The sequence below is a fragment of the Lipomyces japonicus genome (assembly GCF_038497905.1).
Source record: "Lipomyces japonicus strain CBS 7319 unplaced genomic scaffold V1514scaffold_6, whole genome shotgun sequence".
NCBI classification, from domain to species: Eukaryota; Fungi; Ascomycota; class Lipomycetes; order Lipomycetales; family Lipomycetaceae; genus Lipomyces; species Lipomyces japonicus.
In genome coordinates, this window is record NW_027117818.1 from 90493 (window position 1) to 108718 (window position 18226).

The 18226-nt window shown below is 40.6% G+C and overlaps 10 protein-coding genes across 10 annotated transcripts; 5 read left to right on the top strand and 5 right to left on the bottom strand.

Annotated features, from left to right (window-relative positions):
- Positions 1-547: 547 nt before the first annotated feature.
- V1514DRAFT_276409 (ras guanine nucleotide exchange factor domain-containing protein) lies at positions 548-4218 on the top strand (the record flags this gene model as incomplete). The annotated part of the gene is made up of 2 exons (XM_066924923.1): positions 548-3785; positions 3863-4218. 2 exons carry the CDS (start codon positions 548-550, stop codon positions 4216-4218), a joined length of 3594 nt encoding a protein of 1197 aa, XP_066785129.1.
- Positions 4219-4483: 265 nt separating this feature from the next.
- V1514DRAFT_191779 (phosphotransferase KptA/Tpt1) lies at positions 4484-5487 on the top strand. The gene is made up of 2 exons (XM_066924627.1): positions 4484-4537; positions 4607-5487. Exon 2 carries the CDS (start codon positions 4613-4615, stop codon positions 5375-5377), a length of 765 nt encoding a protein of 254 aa, XP_066785130.1. The 5' UTR covers positions 4484-4537; positions 4607-4612; the 3' UTR covers positions 5378-5487.
- V1514DRAFT_325860 (uncharacterized protein) lies at positions 5346-6529 on the bottom strand. The gene is made up of 2 exons (XM_066926689.1): positions 5668-6529; positions 5346-5598 (listed from the first exon to the last, which is right to left on the bottom strand). The coding sequence occupies exons 1-2, from the start codon at positions 6503-6505 to the stop codon at positions 5435-5437; spliced, it is 1002 nt and encodes a 333-aa protein (XP_066785131.1). The 5' UTR covers positions 6506-6529; the 3' UTR covers positions 5346-5434.
- Positions 6530-6586: 57 nt separating this feature from the next.
- On the top strand, positions 6587-8191 carry V1514DRAFT_325864 (putative pre-mrna-splicing factor). The gene is made up of 6 exons (XM_066926690.1): positions 6587-6696; positions 6763-6811; positions 7337-7393; positions 7458-7557; positions 7627-7915; positions 7981-8191. Exons 1-6 carry the CDS (start codon positions 6597-6599, stop codon positions 8025-8027), a joined length of 642 nt encoding a protein of 213 aa, XP_066785132.1. The 5' UTR covers positions 6587-6596; the 3' UTR covers positions 8028-8191.
- Positions 8192-9490: 1299 nt separating this feature from the next.
- Positions 9491-9826, bottom strand: V1514DRAFT_318174 (uncharacterized protein; the record flags this gene model as incomplete). The annotated part of the gene is made up of 1 exon (XM_066925874.1): positions 9491-9826. The coding sequence occupies one exon, from the start codon at positions 9824-9826 to the stop codon at positions 9491-9493; it is 336 nt and encodes a 111-aa protein (XP_066785133.1).
- Positions 9827-10693: 867 nt separating this feature from the next.
- V1514DRAFT_325873 (uncharacterized protein) lies at positions 10694-11575 on the top strand (the record flags this gene model as incomplete). Its single annotated transcript, XM_066926691.1, has 4 exons — positions 10694-10789; positions 10851-10910; positions 10988-11108; positions 11278-11575. Coding segments are annotated over exons 1-4 (281 nt in total), but the record flags the coding sequence as incomplete, so codon positions are not given.
- Positions 11195-13738, bottom strand: V1514DRAFT_325877 (uncharacterized protein). The gene is made up of 7 exons (XM_066926692.1): positions 13289-13738; positions 13108-13217; positions 12974-13023; positions 12620-12889; positions 12455-12544; positions 12235-12387; positions 11195-12175 (listed from the first exon to the last, which is right to left on the bottom strand). The coding sequence occupies exons 1-7, from the start codon at positions 13573-13575 to the stop codon at positions 11549-11551; spliced, it is 1587 nt and encodes a 528-aa protein (XP_066785135.1). The 5' UTR covers positions 13576-13738; the 3' UTR covers positions 11195-11548.
- Positions 13739-13794: 56 nt separating this feature from the next.
- V1514DRAFT_302751 (chitin synthase III catalytic subunit) lies at positions 13795-15494 on the bottom strand. Its single transcript, XM_066925575.1, has 2 exons — positions 14979-15494; positions 13795-14920 (listed from the first exon to the last, which is right to left on the bottom strand). Exons 1-2 carry the CDS (start codon positions 15226-15228, stop codon positions 14157-14159), a joined length of 1014 nt encoding a protein of 337 aa, XP_066785136.1. The 5' UTR covers positions 15229-15494; the 3' UTR covers positions 13795-14156.
- Positions 15495-16559, bottom strand: V1514DRAFT_325880 (uncharacterized protein). Its single transcript, XM_066926693.1, has 3 exons — positions 16430-16559; positions 16231-16340; positions 15495-16096 (listed from the first exon to the last, which is right to left on the bottom strand). Exons 1-3 carry the CDS (start codon positions 16496-16498, stop codon positions 15739-15741), a joined length of 537 nt encoding a protein of 178 aa, XP_066785137.1. The 5' UTR covers positions 16499-16559; the 3' UTR covers positions 15495-15738.
- A 91-nt stretch (positions 16560-16650) lies between these two features.
- Positions 16651-18062, top strand: V1514DRAFT_325882 (mitochondrial carrier domain-containing protein). Its single transcript, XM_066926694.1, has 3 exons — positions 16651-17195; positions 17250-17283; positions 17380-18062. The coding sequence occupies exons 1-3, from the start codon at positions 16688-16690 to the stop codon at positions 17912-17914; spliced, it is 1077 nt and encodes a 358-aa protein (XP_066785138.1). The 5' UTR covers positions 16651-16687; the 3' UTR covers positions 17915-18062.
- The last annotated feature ends 164 nt before the right edge of the window (positions 18063-18226 follow it).

Below are 18226 nucleotides of genomic sequence, written 5' to 3' on the forward strand. Positions count from 1 at the left end.
GCCCGTAATCACAATAATCCCCTGGCTGGGCACCATCAATAAGTTCGCGATATATAACGAAAAATTAAACAAAAGGTTTTCGCGTTCATCTTTGCTTTTCTCTGTAGGTTACCTTTGTATTTGCGGAATAATATAAATTGGCATATATCTGTGATATAGCATGTTTTGCTATCTAAAGTAGGGTGCTGCTCGTTTGCTTCAGTTCATTGTTTTGCTCTTTGCTACGCGTGTGTGAGCATTCTCGTCTTGAAATTGCCGTCACGCCTTCAATATACTATCAATTAGTTTTAGTACTGATTGCATTTTATGGAGTCAAGAAATGGTAAGTTTGTCTTTTTTGTCTATCAATTGCGGGCTTTAACATTTTTTTGCAGAACAGGTGCTCGTCCGAGGCAACGAAGCGCAACCGGAATTTTACAATGATGCGCTTTCTGATTTTAAAGCAAAAGGTTTAGCTATTCGCTCGGCTTTACCTGATGATCTTGGGTGAGTAGATTGACTTGAAATATATGGTTTTATTACTTATTTTCTTTTTAGACACGGTTCCATGGAAAAACATGAAAGATCTTCACCGTCAATACCGCCGACGCAATCAACTCGAGCGCATGGCGAAGAAACTTCATCTTGCCATCAACCAGCAGAATCAGTTAATCACACGTCATTTCATGTTCAGCAAGATCGTTTTTCAAATGTTCCCGGCCAATCAGTGCATATCGAGTTTCCTCCGTCTACTCCGTTTGCAGCTGAGAAATCTTTAGCTGAAAAAGTTGTTACAATCTCTGATGAATCACCACGCACACCAATTATTCGAACAAAGCAAAAGCTTGGAAAATCTCCAAAATCTCCTCGTTCAACGCGTCATGTCCGGGTCACGGCAAATATATCAGGACTAAGTCCAACCCCAACTTCTCCTTCTTCACCATATAATTGGGCATTCCCAACTCCAGATCTTACAAGCAAAAAATTTAAGTCTTCATCAAGCATATTTTCAAGTGTTGCTTCACATTTAAGTACGATTTGGGATAAAGACGCTGCAGCCGCTGCGATTCCTATCAGGTATGGGATGCACGGAGAAATTGTTGGGATTACAACTGCTCGTTTAATATTACTTATCACGCCTCCTGATACCATTGATTATAATTTAATTTCAGATTTTTTTCTTGGTTTTCGCCAGTTTGCACATGAGTTAGATGTCATGAGGTTGATACTGGCAAGGTATCAATGGGCATTGGATCGATCCGACAACATTGGCCGAATTGTACGAATGCGAACCTTTGTGGTATTACGGTATTGGGTTCTTAATTACTTTGCCGACGACTTTGTGCCATCGTTCAAACTTCGAGCCGCGTTCGTTGATGGGATTAATCGGCTTTCTTCATCGGATAAAGTCAAGGCCTCAACTGCAGATTGTCGCATGATTGGTGAGTTAAAACGAATATGGATCAGGGCATCTAGTTTATACTGGGTATTCCCGTCACTCATTTATGCGGATTCAATCTTATTGCAAAGTTCGATTGGTTGTTTGAATGTGGTTATTCATCCTGGTGGTACAGTAGGATCACAGTCTATAGAAATTACTGGCAAGTCAAATATTGAACAACCGGCTAGGAAAAATCGCAAAAGTAGGATATCGAACCCGCAGTCACCGGCAACGCATTTAAATAGTTCTTCTCCAATTATTCCGCAAACTGGACAGTTTAGCAGTCAAGCTGATTTACATCTGCCTAATAATTCAGCGAGTTCGATTTCTCCCCAATCATCACAAGGTTCAAACGAATCTGTCAATGACCGGGGTAATAATGCAAATTTAGAAAATCCTTGGGGTGCACTAATACGTGGCAAAGCTGATATTGATATTCCTACCGATGATCAGGCAATTGTCGATTCAATAATACCTGCATCTCCTGGCTTGCAAAATCATGTTGAATTTGACAACATTTCAAGTAGTTATAGTAACACAAACTCAGCATCTGACCCAATTGTTGCTAAGCAATCTCGATTCAAATCCTGGACGAAAAAATTTTTTGGTCGCAATCATAATCAGAGTTTACACACAAGCGATATACCTCAATTATCACCCAATTTTGCTGTCACTCACGATATTCTGCGAAACGAAAATAGCAGCGAAGATCGATCTTTAGAATTAGGGGTTAGAATAGACATTTTAGCAGCAAGCGTGGTTGACAATTATAAGCAACTATTGGAATCAACTGAACGGGAAGGTTCAAATTTGTTTATTCATCAATTAAAGCTTGATTACGACTTAAAGTCAGCGGTTGGGAACTCGCCATCTAGGACCACGCAAACTACAAAAAACGATATCGCTGCGGTTGAGAGTTTGCACGGATCACTTATTGACAGCGGGCGATCAGAGGCGAACAGTTCTATTTTTACTCCTCAAAAAGCAGAGACAGATATTTCAGCAAATAAAAACGATTTTCTATTTCTTCAAGCAAGGTTGGATTATGGCAGTGATGATGTACGCTCATCGAAATCTTCATCTGCAGCAGGTTCATCTTTAAATCACAATGTGCTGATGCAGTTTCAGACTCTTGCACCCTCAGATTCGAATACCACGACGACGACGACGACGTCGTCGTCGTCTGGTATTCCAATAGAGAGTTCGGCATCGCTTCCTGGATTACGGCATCAATTGGGACATGCTAATCTCAGAAATAATTCATTGAGAAAATTCAAATGGGCTTCATCATCATCATTTTCAAGCATGGCGGGAAGTTTTAATGTTACGAGTTATAGCCCGGCAAGTGTGACTGGTAATTTAAAAATGCTGGACGATCGGTATGCTGCAACCGCTCCTTTGGTTATTGGAATTCCTGGTATTTCTGAAGATCTCGCAGTTGAGTTGTCAAAGCTTGCCGACATCCCTGATGATGTTCCTGACATTTCTATTGATCCGGTCACATTAGCACTGATGAAGCTTGAAGGCACTTATCTTCGAAAACCGTCTATGGTTCCACCACCACCGCCATCCATCGGGTCTGAAAAAAGTATTCGGGATTTTGCGGATAGCGATGCAGATCCTTCCAAGGATAACGTATACGCAACGTCCGTTTATAGCTGGAAAGGCAGAGAGCGAGATGCGTGGTTTGTTGAGTCCTTGTCACAAAGAATCACGTCTTTGGAGCCGAGTTTGCTGGACAGAGAGGACAACTCGGACGTGTCATCACAAGCGGTAAGCGTGTTCAGTCGAAGTCATTCTACTATAAGTGCAGATAGAGCTTCCAGTATTGTTTCGTTAAGCATTCATCTTCCATTTATTTTAAAATACCGAGCTTTTGACCTGGCTGCACAATTCACGTTAATTGACCGTGATGCATTAGCGGAGGTGGATTGGAAGGAGCTTATGGATCTTCAATGGAAGCAGAACGTTGCCCCGGTTCAAGATTGGCTATCGTTCCTGTCCACACGCAATGTGCGGGGTGTTGAACTGATTATTTCTCGATTCAATTTAATGACCTCATGGGTGACTTCTGAGATTCTTTTGACTCGTGATTTGGAAGAGCGAGCTCTGACAATTACGAAATTTATTCATATTGCTGCACAAACTCTGGATTTACAAAATTATTCCACTTTTATGCAGATCACGCTTGCATTAGCGTCTGCCACTGTGCAGAGGTTAAAAACAACTTGGGACAATGTTGCGGAAGAGAACGTGGCGTTGTTTGAGAGTCTGGAAAAAATTGCGTCGCCATTGAAGAATTTTAAGAATTTAAGATATGAAATGGATAAGGCGGATGTATCCAAAGGATGCGTGCCATTTATAGGTAAGATTTTTTTTTTGTTGCTAGAGCATTAACTTTGGCGTGAATATTTTTTGTACTAACTACGTTTATCGTTTTAGGACTCTATCTATCTGATCTTACATTTAATGCACAGAAACCGGCATTTATCGTCGAAAATCTTAACGACAACACTCGAGACAGTATGTTCAGCATAAATGATGAGTACGGGTCTGATGCGGAAGATATATTTGGTATTTCAAAACACAAAGCATCGGTTCCGTTAGCTCAGTTGGTTAATTTTGACCGCTTGAAGACGTCGGCATCTATTATTAAGAAACTGCTTTACTTTGTTAATGCCGCAAGGTCATATCAACATCTGACCGTAAATCCAGATCTCGTGTCTCGATGTCTTTATATTTCATGCTTAGACGACGATGAAATCGAGGAGAGCTTTCGCGTGATGCATTTTCCATAAAAAAAAAAAAAGAATAAATTTGGCCGTGATTAGTAGTTGATGGTTACAGCGAATCAGAAATAACGAACAATGCAGTGGTGGGAGGGGGTAACACAATAAAAAAAAATTGGGTTGATTCATCTATAGAATGGTGTTTAATGATTGCATTTTGCATGTATATTAGGTTTAACAGAATTTTGGTATTATATCGAATATAGAATTGTATGTCAAAAACCACTCTTTGCCCGTGCACGATGTGGTGGCGCGTATACTTTAACAATTTCAAGTGCAAAACAATAGAATATTAATAAAGCAACAATTGTAATGAATTTTCAATTAAGTTAGTAAAATCCAGTCCATTAATATATAAGACCAAGCCATTCATATTATATTAATGTACTAGGCCAAGATTCATATGACAGACCAAGCCGAATCATCAACATCATTATCAGCAGATCAGGCAAAGAAACCGAGATCACGACCTCGCGTGCCTGATTCTCCTGAGGTCCGGTTAAGCAAACGTCTTTCTTACATATTACGACATGGAGCCGGTAAGGAAAAATTGCCGATAAGAGATGACGGTTACGTTGCAGTAAACGTGATTCTTCAGCACTCCAGTTTTAGGGGCGTGTCGTTTGCCGATATTCAACGAATCGTCAACACGAATGAGAAGGCACGATTCAAGCTGATTTATAATGGTGATGACGACAATAGTATTGAAATTGACAACAACAACAACAACAACAACAACAATAACAACGGCAGCAGTATTGATACGTTGTCCGGTCATGGCTGGCTTATTCGAGCAAATCAGGGTCACTCGCTTGCCGTGAACTTGCTCGAACTAGATGCGATTACGGATGCCACCCAGTTCCCAATAGCGGTTCATGGAACTCGATTAACCGTGTGGAATGATCATATAAAAACAAAAGGATTATCAAAAATGAAGCGCAATCATATTCATATGGCTACAGGCTTGCCCAATCATGAAGGAGTTATTAGCGGCATGCGAAACAGTTCGAACGTGTACGTGTACGTGAACTTGGAGAAAGCGTTGCAAGATGGCATCAAGTTTTTCAAGTCAGCGAACGGAGTTATATTATCTGAAGGCATAAATGGCATTCTGGAACCAAAATATTTCGCCAAAGTTGAAGATAGCGCCGGAAATTCTTTATTATAGTTATCTTACTTGGAAACAAATGGGCTTGTACAATTTAGATTTTAAAAAAAGTATGTACTAAAATTTTTTCGCGAATGGACGTAGTTTCATAAACCGGTCGTCGTTTGGTCGCTGACTTACAATCTCGGATCGGATCAACAACCTGGCTACGATGCCATCAGGGTCTTGAACTTCCACATAACCGTTCGACTCCGGATCAAAAGCAGCGTTGAGAAGATTCTAGTTATTTATTTTTTTTTCAGTCAGCATCATATTACGCATCATAATAAGAAAGGGCTTGCCTCCAACCTCGATAAGTGCTTTGGCTTCGTGAGCGAGTTGCTTTGATCGCGTGCCATACCAAAATTTATCTAGTGACGCTTGCTTTAGCGTTTTCCGGTTCGTACGGGTTTGATCCCAACCACCAATCGGTGCACCTGATTCTTCTTCGGCAAGCACGGTTGCGATTTCTAAATCCAACAGCCTTTTTAACGTGCTCATTAAGTTTTTCAACTTTTGGTTCGAACTCTCCCTTCTGGCCAGAATTTTCCGTAATCGCTGATCTGCAATCGCACTTGCAGAAGTCGTAAATATGGGTGAAGTTTGATCGATTGATTTAATCCTGGATTCAAGTAATTTGGTCAGCTGGGTTGATTCTGTTTTAAGTTTCTCCTCCCGTTCTATTGCCAGATTTGTATCGGTTATAAGGACCTGCAATTTATCAATCAGCTCATTAGACGCAGTCTGCAGTCGCGATTTGGCCGGTGCGCTAATGATTGATGTAATCAATTCACGATCGTCGTCCATGCCATCGATATTAAGCATGTCATTGTTGCTATCGTCATTAGTTCTTGTTTCGATATATTGCCTTGACGCCAAAATTGTTTTCGACAACGCAACACGGTCATCATCGTTCTCTTTAGTTCTCTGGTAAGATTGAAGGTATTTGCGCGTGTCGTTCACGGTTCGTTCCAGCCGGGCGATCGTGTTGTCGAGCTCTTCCTCGGTTGCGGCGACGGCACGCTTTGACGTTTCCGCTGTTGCCGTCAAAGACGACGATTTCAAAGCCGAAGCCAAATTAACATTATACCTAAACGACTGTGCTGAATTTAAGTACTTTGTGAACTCATGGCGCTCGTTGTCAGCCATTGCGAGCTCAAGCAAGCCTTTGTTGCTGGACTGTAAACAAAAACATGGCAATTCGGCATAGTAATGTAACGTGTGTTACCCTGCATTTAACATGTCATTGGAAGCCTGTTCAATCTTCCCACTTGTTTCCAATTATTTCTTTTCCTTTCAAGGCATATCAGTGATGTCTCGAACAACTCTATATGTTACCGGTGCGTCAAAACAAGATTTGAAGTGTCGTAAGCTGAGGAAGAGTGCAAAAAAACTGATTTTCGCAGGCTTCAGCATTGGCGTCAGAGCTCGTGATCTCGCTCATGAATTCGAAAGGTAGTCAGTCACCCATCTCCTCATCGTCCTCGTCGTCCTCGTCCTCGTCCTTCTCCTTATTCCTATTTTGGCTTGAAGCGATCGGATCAGATGTTTCGATAAGATCTGCATTTTTTGTAATTTGTTTATTTTTATTTTGTTTTGTTTTGGGCAACCTTTACTCGACCTTCGAAACAGCAACCTCCGCAACTCATTAACCATTCCCGCCTTTTTTTTTTTGCACAATATAGGTAGTGCAGATCCGATTCAATATTTAAAACCTACATTATCTGCTTAGGGAATCTCTTTCAATAGGTTCACTTGAATCGGTTCACTAAAGGTTGAAAATAGTTTTGAATTTTTATTTGAGTATATTTATTCAAGAAACTATTAAGGGTTGAGTATAAGGAGTCGCTTGTTTATTCATTTTCATTCTTTTTTTTTTTCTTTTCTTTTTTTGACGCTTGTTTAAAATGCTGACTACAAATGGGCTTGGATCTATATGCCATGATGAAAACATGAAATTGGTTAACAATGTTTGATTAGATTTGGTCGCCTGGTGAGATGCGACATTCCCGCCCCTAGGAACCCGCGTTCTAGACCGTATGTCTGGTTCTTTTTTTTTTGTTATAACTGATATTCACAAGCTGATTGTTTTTGTTATAAGATTTGCATTTGTTGAGTTTGAAGATCATCGTGACGCTGAAGATGCTTACTACGATATACACAACAGGCGTATTCGGTCTGGTGATATTGTGAGCGTAGAGGTAAGACCTTGCTTCATGCAAATCGAATGGCATGTTGTGAAAACTAATATTTTTTTTTTCGTTTTGCAGTGGACTAGGAATACCCCATCTGCTTCATGGAGATATGATGACCGCCCGAGAAGAGGGCGACGGCCATCGTATTCTCCACCACCTAGACGGGGTCGAGATTATTCGCACTCGCCCAGACCTCGGTCAAAAAGTCCGCGTGATGATTATCATGACCGTCGTCGTAGCCCCAGTGCTGACCGCGACCGCGACCGCGAATATGACCAGGCACATCATGAGGATCAAGAACGTGACATTGAACCTGAACAAAGTCCGTACGATTCAGCACGAGCAGAAAAAGATGATTCGACTAGTATGTTTTTTTAAAAAATTTCCATAAACCTAAACGGTGAATTTCTAATTTTTTTTCCCCTCAAGTTAAAGACCGCGTGTATGAGGAGCGGATCGATGTCACCGAAGAATAAATAACTTCAGCACTTTGTTATTCTGGCTTCGTTTAGGTTTATTTTTTTCTTCTTTTGTTTTTTTTGCTATAGCTTTTTTTTTTTTTAATTTGTATCTATCTATATATATTTTGATTTTTTTATTTTTTTTTTATTTTTTAATTTTAGAATCGGAGCGTTCGAACGAATATCAAGAAGGCACCTCACGCACGACCAACAAACTTTGTTTTAAGTATCATTTATTTGTTCCCCCGATCGCCTCAACAACTGAAGCCAAGTTACAAGTATTGTCCAATATTTTTTTTTTTTTTCTTTCGCTATGCAATTAATTTTTTTTATGTTGCTGTTGCCGTCCCAACTAAAAAATGCCAATTTTATTTTTTTTTTTTTTGCTGCCCGTTGTGATGTAGCTTTTTTATGTATTCTTATTTCTACAATACAATTTTAATATTGAAACTTGAATCCACATCTTTTGACAATAGTCTCGTCCATCAAAAATTCGAATTTTTAGACCGCCACTTTTTTCTGGTAAATTAAACAACAATAAGGACTGAATGCGAACATTTGTGTGATGTTGGCTTTGATAAGGAACAAAATCTCTTGATAGTAAACCCATTCAGCGGGCTAATAATTCCCGACGTCGACAGGCTGGGTTAGATGGAATAAATGCGCTGGCAGACAGAGTGAAATAATATGGTTTTTTCCCTACAGTATTCGTCGAATTCGGCTTGACGTGACTCTCGTGGCCATCGAGTAAGAATCATCTAAACGATCTTTCCGACGGGGCCCTCGTATGCTGATGAAAGTATTTAAGCCATTCCAGACCCGTAGTATGATCGGTCCAGCCATTCTGGGCCGTTTTGGAAGTCGAGGGACTTGATTATGGTCACCGGAGGTACCAGGCAGCCAGTTGGAAAACGGCCCGCGACGCCACATGGCCATCCGCCGCAAGAGCTGAAAAATCGCTGTCGCCCATTCACGACTGCCGGGCTAAATAGCCTTTGACTTTGCCAATTCGTTCTGAATGAGTAATAACCATCCCGAAATCGCATCGCCAACAATGCCGCCACTTTGCCCGCATATTGGGGAACCAGGCCAGCATCACCTTGCACGGCCAAACTGGTAGTCATAGGCGTGAGAAACAAAAAAAACGCGAATGCAGATCTGGTTGTCGAGCAATAAAGTGACGGGGTTTTAGTCATCAGAAGATCGGCCATATCTTGGCACGTGAAGGTGGGTTCACATATCTTGTCCCCATGAATCTAGTGACGGGCGAAGCGGACGTCGGAGGCTCCGTTAGGTCACAGCCCCGGTATTCATGTTACAGGATGTCCGCACCATCCCGAAATCTCGCCTTCTTTTTTACATGTTCATCTGGATTCAGGTGTTGGTTCTTGTCTCTAATCGCGCTGACGGGTCTAAAGTTGTGTGACTTGCGTGGATTGTGCGGAATAAACAACCTCAGAAACTTTGCGCATTCGATGTCAATGATGTGATACGCGCCTTCGCACTGGCAATGCTCGAATAAACGTAGTGAATACTGCGTCGTCCGGCCTCTTATGTTTCAAATCTTCCAAGTCCTTAACAAGAGTAATATCACCAGGGATGATCTCATATAGTATGGATACGAATTGACAGTTACAGAAAAATGCCAATCGCTCGTGAAACGACCCAGGCCCTGATTCAATAGCTAGGTCAGGGACATCAAATGCACGTTGAACATCTTCAGTTGATTCGCACTTCTTCCACGCATGTCGTATATGAGTCGGGTAGCTATCCAACGTCACATAAGTCGAAGCAGAAGACTCGTCAAGACTCATACTGGTAAACGATGAATACTGAAGGTGGAAAGATAGAAGGATGTGTTATAAACGTAAGTTCTGACGCGTGATCTAAAGATTCCTCGAAATATATTCAAAACATACCAACTAAATTCCTCAGTCAAGATTCTGCCACAAGATATAGAATAAGCAAAAAAAAAAAAAGAGCAGGTTATACTCTTGTATCTTACCCCACGTTCCGCGCACACATCGACTTAACATGGGACCCTCTTGTTGACATGCCGGGTAAATTAGACAACCGCTTTGCACGCATGAAAAGGAAATGATAAAGCGCGATTGTTGGGTGGTAAATGCTAGTAGACGCTGGCTGATACTAAGAAGAGCAGCTGTTATTCGGACTATAACTCAGTAGAATAGTATCACATGAAATGATGTTATTTATTTAACTTTATTTAGAAGCGGACTTGGCCACACGTTCTCATGGTCAAGCGCATGCGCTGTCGTTGTTACATTTGCCATGCGCACAAAGTCATGGACAAATTTAATCTATTGGATCGCCTTTAAAGTCATGAATTAAAAAAAAAAGTTGGTTGGTTATGTGGCCGTTATTATTAAGAATAGTTGGAATACAAAATCAATCAATCAATCATTCCCTATTAAGATCATCCATAGATTAAACGGACTCAATCCATCGATCCCAAAACATACAGAGTAAAATGTTTTTAATAAACAAGGTCGTAAATCCCCTTGAGACAAATAAATAATTATTTTACCTGTTCTGTGACTGTTGAATTTTTTTTTTTTTTTTTTTTTCATCCATGTTACTTTTATTTTCGTTCATGATGTAGTTCTGCACGATGCCGCGAAAGCTTTAATTAAATGTTCACATCACAATGTAGTTAGTAAATGATAAACCCCACCCAACAAATTTACAATTAAAGTCGAAACCAATAATATTTCAAATCACCTGATATCAAATGAGCTTTGGTGGACCTGGAGGATGTAAATTATACAAAATTTGATGTCTTGCAATTTCTGACGAATTAAAAAAAATTGGGTATAGCTCAAGGAGGATTTAGACCTACGCCACCGGATCGTGGTTCGTTCCCGTTAGATCATGATGGTATGAAATTAATCATTTTGAAAAAAAAAAAAAGAAAAATATATATATATACATATAACTTACATTTGTTGAATCAGGTGAATGCACGGTTTTCATGACCAGATATATGGATTGCATTAAGCAAACAAGGGGCAAGGAAAGACTGAATGAAGATTGCAGAATATTAGCCAGGGATTATTTGAAATGCAGAATGGATACGTGAGTAACCCAAAAACTTATTATTACATTGTTTATGTGTTTCACATGAATTGGTCTCTGAATTTTTTTTTTTCTTTTTTTTTTGGGGGATCATAAAATGAGGAACAAATTAATCAAAATAACTAACATATATGTACATATTTTTTTTTTTTTTGCCTTTCACAAACAGAGGATTAATGGCTAAGGATGATTGGGTTAACTTGGGATTACCAAACGAGAAGGAAAAACCATCACGGACGGATAAAAACTTATAAAAATGAGACTTCACGTCATGTACATATAGCATTTATTTATCCGTCCTTTCCGCTTTTTATTTTTCTTGATATATTTCACTCAAAAAAAAAAAAAAAAAAAAAAAAAGAATACGCCCTGCGCCCAACATCCGTTTATACAAAAGCAAATAAGAATTATTCTTTCTTTTTTTTTTTTTTAATTTTCCTTTACAATTCCATGTCATCAGAAGAACCATCGTCGGATGTAGAACGATTTGATCTGTTTCGAGTACTTAAAAAATTCTCTATGCGTAATTTTCTTGATGACTCAAGTCGTCGCCGGTCATTATTAGCACTGACAAGTAATTCATCATCATGATCTAATTGGAAATCATTTGTTTGTCCAAATTTGGCATTATCCTCATCATAATCATTATCATCAAGTCCACCACCACTGGTTCCTGAAAGTGCCAAATGTCCAGATTGCAACCGTTTTAGTAAAAAATTACGTGACCTGCCGATTTCGCGATCCAGGCCGGCAAGCTTCTCGTTCACGACCCGCACCGTGTTTAGCTTATCTTCCAATGCGCGCACGCGCGACTCGGTTAACACTGCGGGTTGAAATTTTAAAGTCACAGGCGAGGAAGATGATTGTTGAGAGAACTTGGCATCGATCATGCCATCGGCAATCATGCCCAAGATTAAATTCCTTGTCGACGGTCCGTCATTTAAAATATCGACATCACGTTCTTCAATATAGTCCAAACGAACACTGGCAAAAATTTTTTGCAGTTTAATAATTCGATGTTTTCGGAATGCTTCCAATACTTGAAGTCCTAATCCGAAATTGCCATCCTAGAAAAAAAAAATTTAAAATACAGGAACAATGAGGTTTAACATTGATTGTTACTTACGGTTGTTAAATATTCATTAATTTGTTGCCAAACGGTTTGCAGAACGGTGACATCGTCTGTTTCAAAAGCACGAGCAAAATGTTCATATGGCCGTGCTAAAATTTTGAATGATTGTGATGAATAGTCGACATCCAATCGTGGTATTCGAGAAATCTAATAAAATTGCATATTAGTACCAACTAAATTATAGAGAAAAACAAAAAAATTTTGGTTTTCTAACTTTTCCATTTCGAATCAATTGAACCAGGATTAGCTTCTTATAGGCCTCTGTTTGTATATACGATACAGGGTGGCCAGGAGCAGACACAACCTATAACAATGACTTAGTGCGAAAATCAAAAAAAAAAAAAAAAAAAAGAGGAACCCCTAAAGAAAAAAAACTCACAATTGAGAAAAACTCTTTAGCCTTGTCTAATTTCTTCAATCCAGTGAAAATCAAGCCACCATAGTAATGATACAACAAATGATCTCGATACGTAACCGCGAGTGACGCGTCGAATTTTTCCACATCATTACTTAAAAGCCGTTCCGCCAGTCGATAGTGTTTCAACTTGAATGCCTGGGACACAAAAAGTTGATGTGCCGGGGAGAATGTTTGATGATTAGGTGAAAATTGTAACGCAGCATTGAGTAACGGCGTGAGACTTAGGATTGGCTAATTTTTTTAAAAAAAAAGAAAAAAAAATTCCGGTTAGAATATAATTCACTTTGATAACAAGACACCGATGATTATGCATACTTTCCCTATTTTGTTTGAAATTAAAGTTATTGAGATGAGAAGCTTGCGAACTATGCCAAAAAAAAAAATAATAAAATGTTAAACTTGTTCCTCGTTTGAATCAGGCTTGAGAGATCGACTAAAATCACACGTACAGTGATCTACAACCAGGACCGCCTGGCTGCTGGAGAAATCATTCAACAAGCGGCTGGAATATGCCAAAAATTCATCATTTGATATAGATTTCTTGTGCAGCAAAGCATGACTAACGATTCCAATTTGTCAGTCTGAGTTTAAAAAAAAACCTTTCTTGATTGTTGGGTTTTGTGCGCTCACATGGCTAATATCCAAGCGGCAGTCAATTGCTTGGGATCGGTAGATTGCAAGATCTCTTCCGCGTCGGCCAGTGATATGACAATTGGAAATGACAATGACAAGGAAGAAAGCTTTGTGCCCGGTTTGGCATTACCATGACTACCGTGGTGCTGTTGCTGTTGTTGTTGTGACCGCAATTGCAGGAACGGCAGTAACTTGTCACCAACTTGTGATGTCACGATCTCATCTGAATCGGTAAAGTCGATTGACAATAATACGGCCTGCAAAGGTGATGATGATTGACTCATGACGGATTCCTGATAATTTGCACGAACCTTGTTCCGAGTAGTACGTTGTGGCAAAGCAAAAAAAAAAAGGCAATAAGGTAATGTATGTATGGTGGGGATGCGTAATTTAATTCACTCCAAGGATAACGTATCGCGAACAGACTGGAGAATGCCGAACATCACGACAACCACGGTTAAAGATTGCAGGATACGACATTTTATTATTCATTTATTAATTCGTAATCATATTGCAGAAAACATAAACCTATACATTTCTTTTTTTTTTTTTTTTTTTTTCTTTTAGATTTCGTACACCATAAATTTTAGATTTCATGACATCCCTTTCAACATTACAAACAATACTTTAACCACAATCCAAACAGAAACAGCACAACTGAAAACCCGCTTATAAATGAAAAAAAAAAAAAAAAAAAAAAATTATGCAAATTAATCATGGCGATGAGAGATTCTCTACCGTTTTATTATACCAAAACTCCGAAACCATTCATTTGTTCATTGCTGGCGAGGTGACCTTATATAGGGTCCAATAACAAAAACGGAAGGAAAAAAAAAAAAAGCCCGTCAGACATGAAAACAAAAATTTAATAATGAAACGTGCCGCTGTGCCTGTTAACATTATAGAACGAACCGGTGTATTCAGACCCATCATTCCCATATGGCCGTCGAGAATCATCATCATAATATTCCTTGGCCTGCCATGACGAACCGACCGGCGGCGAAGGCTTTGCGCCCACGCTGAATTCCAGATCTTCTTTTGTTATTGAGTCGTAATATTTATAAATCATCATGACGCTAAACAGGTTGCACACGGTAGCAAAGAAAAGACCGTCCAAGTAATGCTTCATTCGTTCGCACAATTGGTTGGAAAAAACGTAAAGCAAGATCTGACCGACAACAAAGAAGAAAACGGCCAAGGCGATGTCACCCAGAGGCCATCTATCTTCAAGCGTATTAAGGACAAGTAATACCTGCAACACGATATAAATCACAAGCGCGACCGCGTTCACAATGTACATGACCACAAACAGGCCGACCGTGTTTGTGGGCGACAATCCGCCCCAGCTTTGAAACGTCAAGATGGATACTACAAATGCCAAGCAAAACCCAGCAAAAGAGAAAATTCTCAAGATCCACAATGACAGCTTGGTACCGTCTTCATAAATTTGAAATCCAACGAAGCCGTTGATCAGCAAGCACCAGCATGTCGCGGTGGTCAAGCCGTTCTGGGCAGCGACAAAATACGGGTACGGCGACGATGCAGGCGGCACAACACCGCAATCGACACAAAGGGAAATCATGGTAAGAATGACATAGAGGTAGAAAAACGAAAGAATTTCTTTCCGACCTATTACGGAATTAGCACTCACGACGACAACAATTAGGAGCATAAAATTGCAACGTACCGACAGCAGTATATTTCTGGCGGACATTAAAAATCATGATTGCGGACATGATTAATGCGCCAATGTTGATGAACGCAGTGCCGGTTTGGAAAATGACCGTGTTTGCAAGATCAATGCTGCGCGCGTAGCATACAGGAGCAATGCCACTAGGATCGACCCCGGTCGCGTCAGAAGTCGAGTAAGGACCAAGCAATGAACACATTGCTACAGGAATCCGCCTGCACACGGTATCAAACTTGCCGAAGACCATGCTGGCAAAAACCTAGAAAACAATAGGAAGAAAAAAAAAGAATGGCTTGTCGACGGCAACGGGCTGGGCTGGCTTTGTTGCTTTGCTTAACGTAATTGAGCAAGATTATGAAAAACAAACGACCGGATCTGACAAACTAATTCTCTTTTTTTTATTTTTTTTTTCTTTCCACCCAACGTAAGGCAAAAACAGAAATGTCAGGTCAATACAGCCCTGGTTCGAATTTGGACGAAGGGAACAGGCAAAACACCGGTTTGTGTTTTGCGTTTTGTCTTTTTTTGGGTTTTTGACTGGTAAATATAGAAATAGATATGGAACACCTCCTTTTGCTGCTGCGGATGAGGCTTTATCTGTCTGTGCGTTTGCGCATGTATGCAAACGTGCCTGGGCTGGACTGGGCTGGGGTTTTAGCCGCGCACATGCACCTTACATAAGGCATGAGGTAATGAACGCATTATTTGTTGCAACACGTACTATGTAGTTGCATCTATGCAAGTACATATATACGTCCTATCTCTCCCATGGCTTTCGTCGTTGAGGTAACTCATGAGCCGAAGCAGCATGTTCACCTAGCACAATATGCGGAATTTGCTTGATGCCAGGAACTTCTTGACCGGTTGTTATTAATTGGACAATCCTGGCAAATGATAGCGGATACGGAATCGTGGGTTCATTGCTTTCGTTGCTCGTAACATCATTTTGGGTTACAATGCGGTTTCCATCATGATCGTCATGATCATGATGATCATGATGAGCCAAGCTGGCCTCAAGTAGTCCCGCACCAACCTGGTCTGATGGCTGACCAAGTGATTCGTTTTTGCTCTGCCATGCAATATAGTCATCATACCCTGCCTGCTTTTGGATCTTTCTGTTTCCCCAATCAGTCACTTGCCAAACACTCGATTTGCATTCCAACGTAATCGCCGGAAGTAGAACAAAAAATTGTGCCTTCGTCATCATTGTAAATGTTTTTTTTTTGGGGGTGGCAGCTTCGTTCCTTACCTGGAATAAAAAAATAATTTTGCCCTGATCTCAAGAACCCGTCGTTCGTCAGCAGAAATCGGCACTGTTGACGCGGTGCTTCGAGTGTTCAGTATCGATTCCAAGCCGTCCTAGATACAACCACATCATTAACTTGCAAACATTGTGTATTCGCATGCATGTTGCACCATGGCAAATCAATGACGCAAATCAACCTTACCACAAATTCTAAATCCTGATTCCAATCATAGTCATCAAACTTTTGCCATTCACTCGGCGACAATGACATGCTTAATCAAGCACGACAAAACCAGACGATAAGCGACAAGATACTGGAAGTGCACTTCGGGACTTTGCACGTGCCGAAGCATTACAGAAACCCCACAAAGACGGGGCTTGTACTTTCGTACTATTACTATATAATACCATTTTTATTGCATTTCAATTCAACACTTTTAACGTACAGCCTGCCAGTCATATGAGTACGTCACCAGCTGTTGATTCCGTCGCACAGGCAGTGGCCGGCGCAGGCGGCGGTGCGCTAGCCATGGTCATCACGTATCCGCTCATCACGTTGTCCACCCGGGCGCAAACCGAACGACGCAAGTCAGCACCTGCTGCACAAGAATCTTCAGTCTTGCCAGAGCCTGCCACGGCTTCTTCTTCTTCTTCTTCGTCATCACGGTCTAATGTTGAACCAATCAGGCCAAAATTGGCTGCCGCGGCAAGAACGACAATCCCGAGCAGGCCCGGCTTGCTCTCCGCGGCGGGCAAGATCATTCAACGCGAAGGAATCGGCGGGCTTTACGCCGGTCTTGAATCCGCATTGTTTGGCATCAGCGTGACAAATTTTATTTATTATTATTTTTATGAAGCCACGCGGGCCGTGTTTGCCAAGCGCAGGCAATTGCGGGCCGGCTTAAGTACGATCACGTCCGCCGGCAGCATGTCGACAATCGAAAGCATGCTTGCTGGCGCGATCGCAGGTTAGTCACGACAAGGCAAAACCAACATTTTTTTTTAATTAATTGAAATGCTAGGTTCTGCTACGGTTTTGTTTACAAATCCGATATGGTTAGGCATCCATAATCTGAAAATTTTATTTTATTTTATTTTATTTTATTTTATTTTTTTCATATTGACTGTTTTTTGTTTGTGTTTGTTTTGCAGGGTTGTTAATACGAGAATGACAGTTCGCACAAAGTCATCACCAACCGCGTCGGCACCGTCCACTTTAGACACGATCCGGGAAATCCTTCATTCGGATGGCGTGCGGGCGTTTTTGGCCGGCCTGGCACCGGCGTTAATCTTGGTCATCAATCCGATATTGCAGTACACTATCTTTGAACGATTGCGAGCCGTGATTGAACGCAAACGAAAACTTCGACCGCTTGATTTTTTCGTGCTCGGCGCGATCGGCAAGTTGGTCGCGACCGTGACCACGTATCCGTACATCACGATCAAAAGTCGCATGCAGGTGCAGCGGCAACGTCATGATCGTGATGCCAGTCGCGGCGGCGGTGAGTATGCCAGCACAATCTCGGCCTTGCGCAAGATTGCATCCGAAGAAGGCTGCGCGAGCTTGTACAACGGGCTTGATTCTAAAATCATCCAGAGCGTGTTGACCTCTGCGTTTTTGTTTTATTTTAAAGAACAGTTAACCACCGTTGCCTCGCAAGCTGTTAACAAGGTCAGACGGAAATAACAATATCGTCATGCGAATTATTGTGGAGGCGGAAAGGGGACCGGCGTTTATGTCTTTCAATTATATCAACAAAAATAATTTACGTTAGTTAATAAACTATTAGTTATATATTGTATAAATCATACATACAAATCAAAACATATGCGTGGTTTTTTTTTTTTTTTTTTTCCATTTAACAGTGAAAATTGAAGATGTACTTTATAAGTCATATAATGTAACAGAAAAAAAAAAGACAACCGCTATTCACCATGACATATATAATTTAAAAGAATTAAATGACAAAAAAAAAATTTCACAACACTTAAACCATTA

Excerpts from the sequence above, each read along its gene's own strand:
- V1514DRAFT_191779 (XM_066924627.1), top strand. The coding sequence starts at position 4,613 with ATGACAGACCAAGCCGAATCATCAACATCATTATCAGCAGATCAGGCA.
- V1514DRAFT_325860 (XM_066926689.1), bottom strand. The coding sequence starts at position 6,505 with ATGGCTGACAACGAGCGCCATGAGTTCACAAAGTACTTAAATTCAGCA. Across the intron at positions 5,599-5,667 it reads CGAAGCCAAAGCACTTATCG|AGAATCTTCTCAACGCTGCT; the intron begins AGGTTGGAGGCA and ends AAATAAATAACT.
- V1514DRAFT_325864 (XM_066926690.1), top strand. The coding sequence starts at position 6,597 with ATGTCATTGGAAGCCTGTTCAATCTTCCCACTTGTTTCCAATTATTTC. Across the intron at positions 7,394-7,457 it reads AGGAACCCGCGTTCTAGACC|ATTTGCATTTGTTGAGTTTG; the intron begins GTATGTCTGGTT and ends TTTTGTTATAAG. Across the intron at positions 7,558-7,626 it reads GTGATATTGTGAGCGTAGAG|TGGACTAGGAATACCCCATC; the intron begins GTAAGACCTTGC and ends TTCGTTTTGCAG.
- V1514DRAFT_325877 (XM_066926692.1), bottom strand. The coding sequence starts at position 13,575 with ATGAGTCAATCATCATCACCTTTGCAGGCCGTATTATTGTCAATCGAC. Across the intron at positions 13,218-13,288 it reads GCCGCTTGGATATTAGCCAT|TCATGCTTTGCTGCACAAGA; the intron begins GTGAGCGCACAA and ends TGGAATCGTTAG. Across the intron at positions 12,388-12,454 it reads AATTGATTCGAAATGGAAAA|ATTTCTCGAATACCACGATT; the intron begins GTTAGAAAACCA and ends CAATTTTATTAG.
- V1514DRAFT_302751 (XM_066925575.1), bottom strand. The coding sequence starts at position 15,228 with ATGGTCTTCGGCAAGTTTGATACCGTGTGCAGGCGGATTCCTGTAGCA. Across the intron at positions 14,921-14,978 it reads CCAGAAATATACTGCTGTCG|GTCGGAAAGAAATTCTTTCG; the intron begins GTACGTTGCAAT and ends ATTCCGTAATAG.
- V1514DRAFT_325880 (XM_066926693.1), bottom strand. The coding sequence starts at position 16,498 with ATGTCATTGTCGCCGAGTGAATGGCAAAAGTTTGATGACTATGATTGG. Across the intron at positions 16,341-16,429 it reads ATCAGGATTTAGAATTTGTG|GACGGCTTGGAATCGATACT; the intron begins GTAAGGTTGATT and ends GGTTGTATCTAG. Across the intron at positions 16,097-16,230 it reads AAATTATTTTTTTATTCCAG|AAAGATCCAAAAGCAGGCAG; the intron begins GTAAGGAACGAA and ends TTGGGGAAACAG.
- V1514DRAFT_325882 (XM_066926694.1), top strand. The coding sequence starts at position 16,688 with ATGAGTACGTCACCAGCTGTTGATTCCGTCGCACAGGCAGTGGCCGGC. Across the intron at positions 17,196-17,249 it reads GCTTGCTGGCGCGATCGCAG|GTTCTGCTACGGTTTTGTTT; the intron begins GTTAGTCACGAC and ends TTGAAATGCTAG. Across the intron at positions 17,284-17,379 it reads TTGTTTACAAATCCGATATG|GGTTGTTAATACGAGAATGA; the intron begins GTTAGGCATCCA and ends TTTGTTTTGCAG.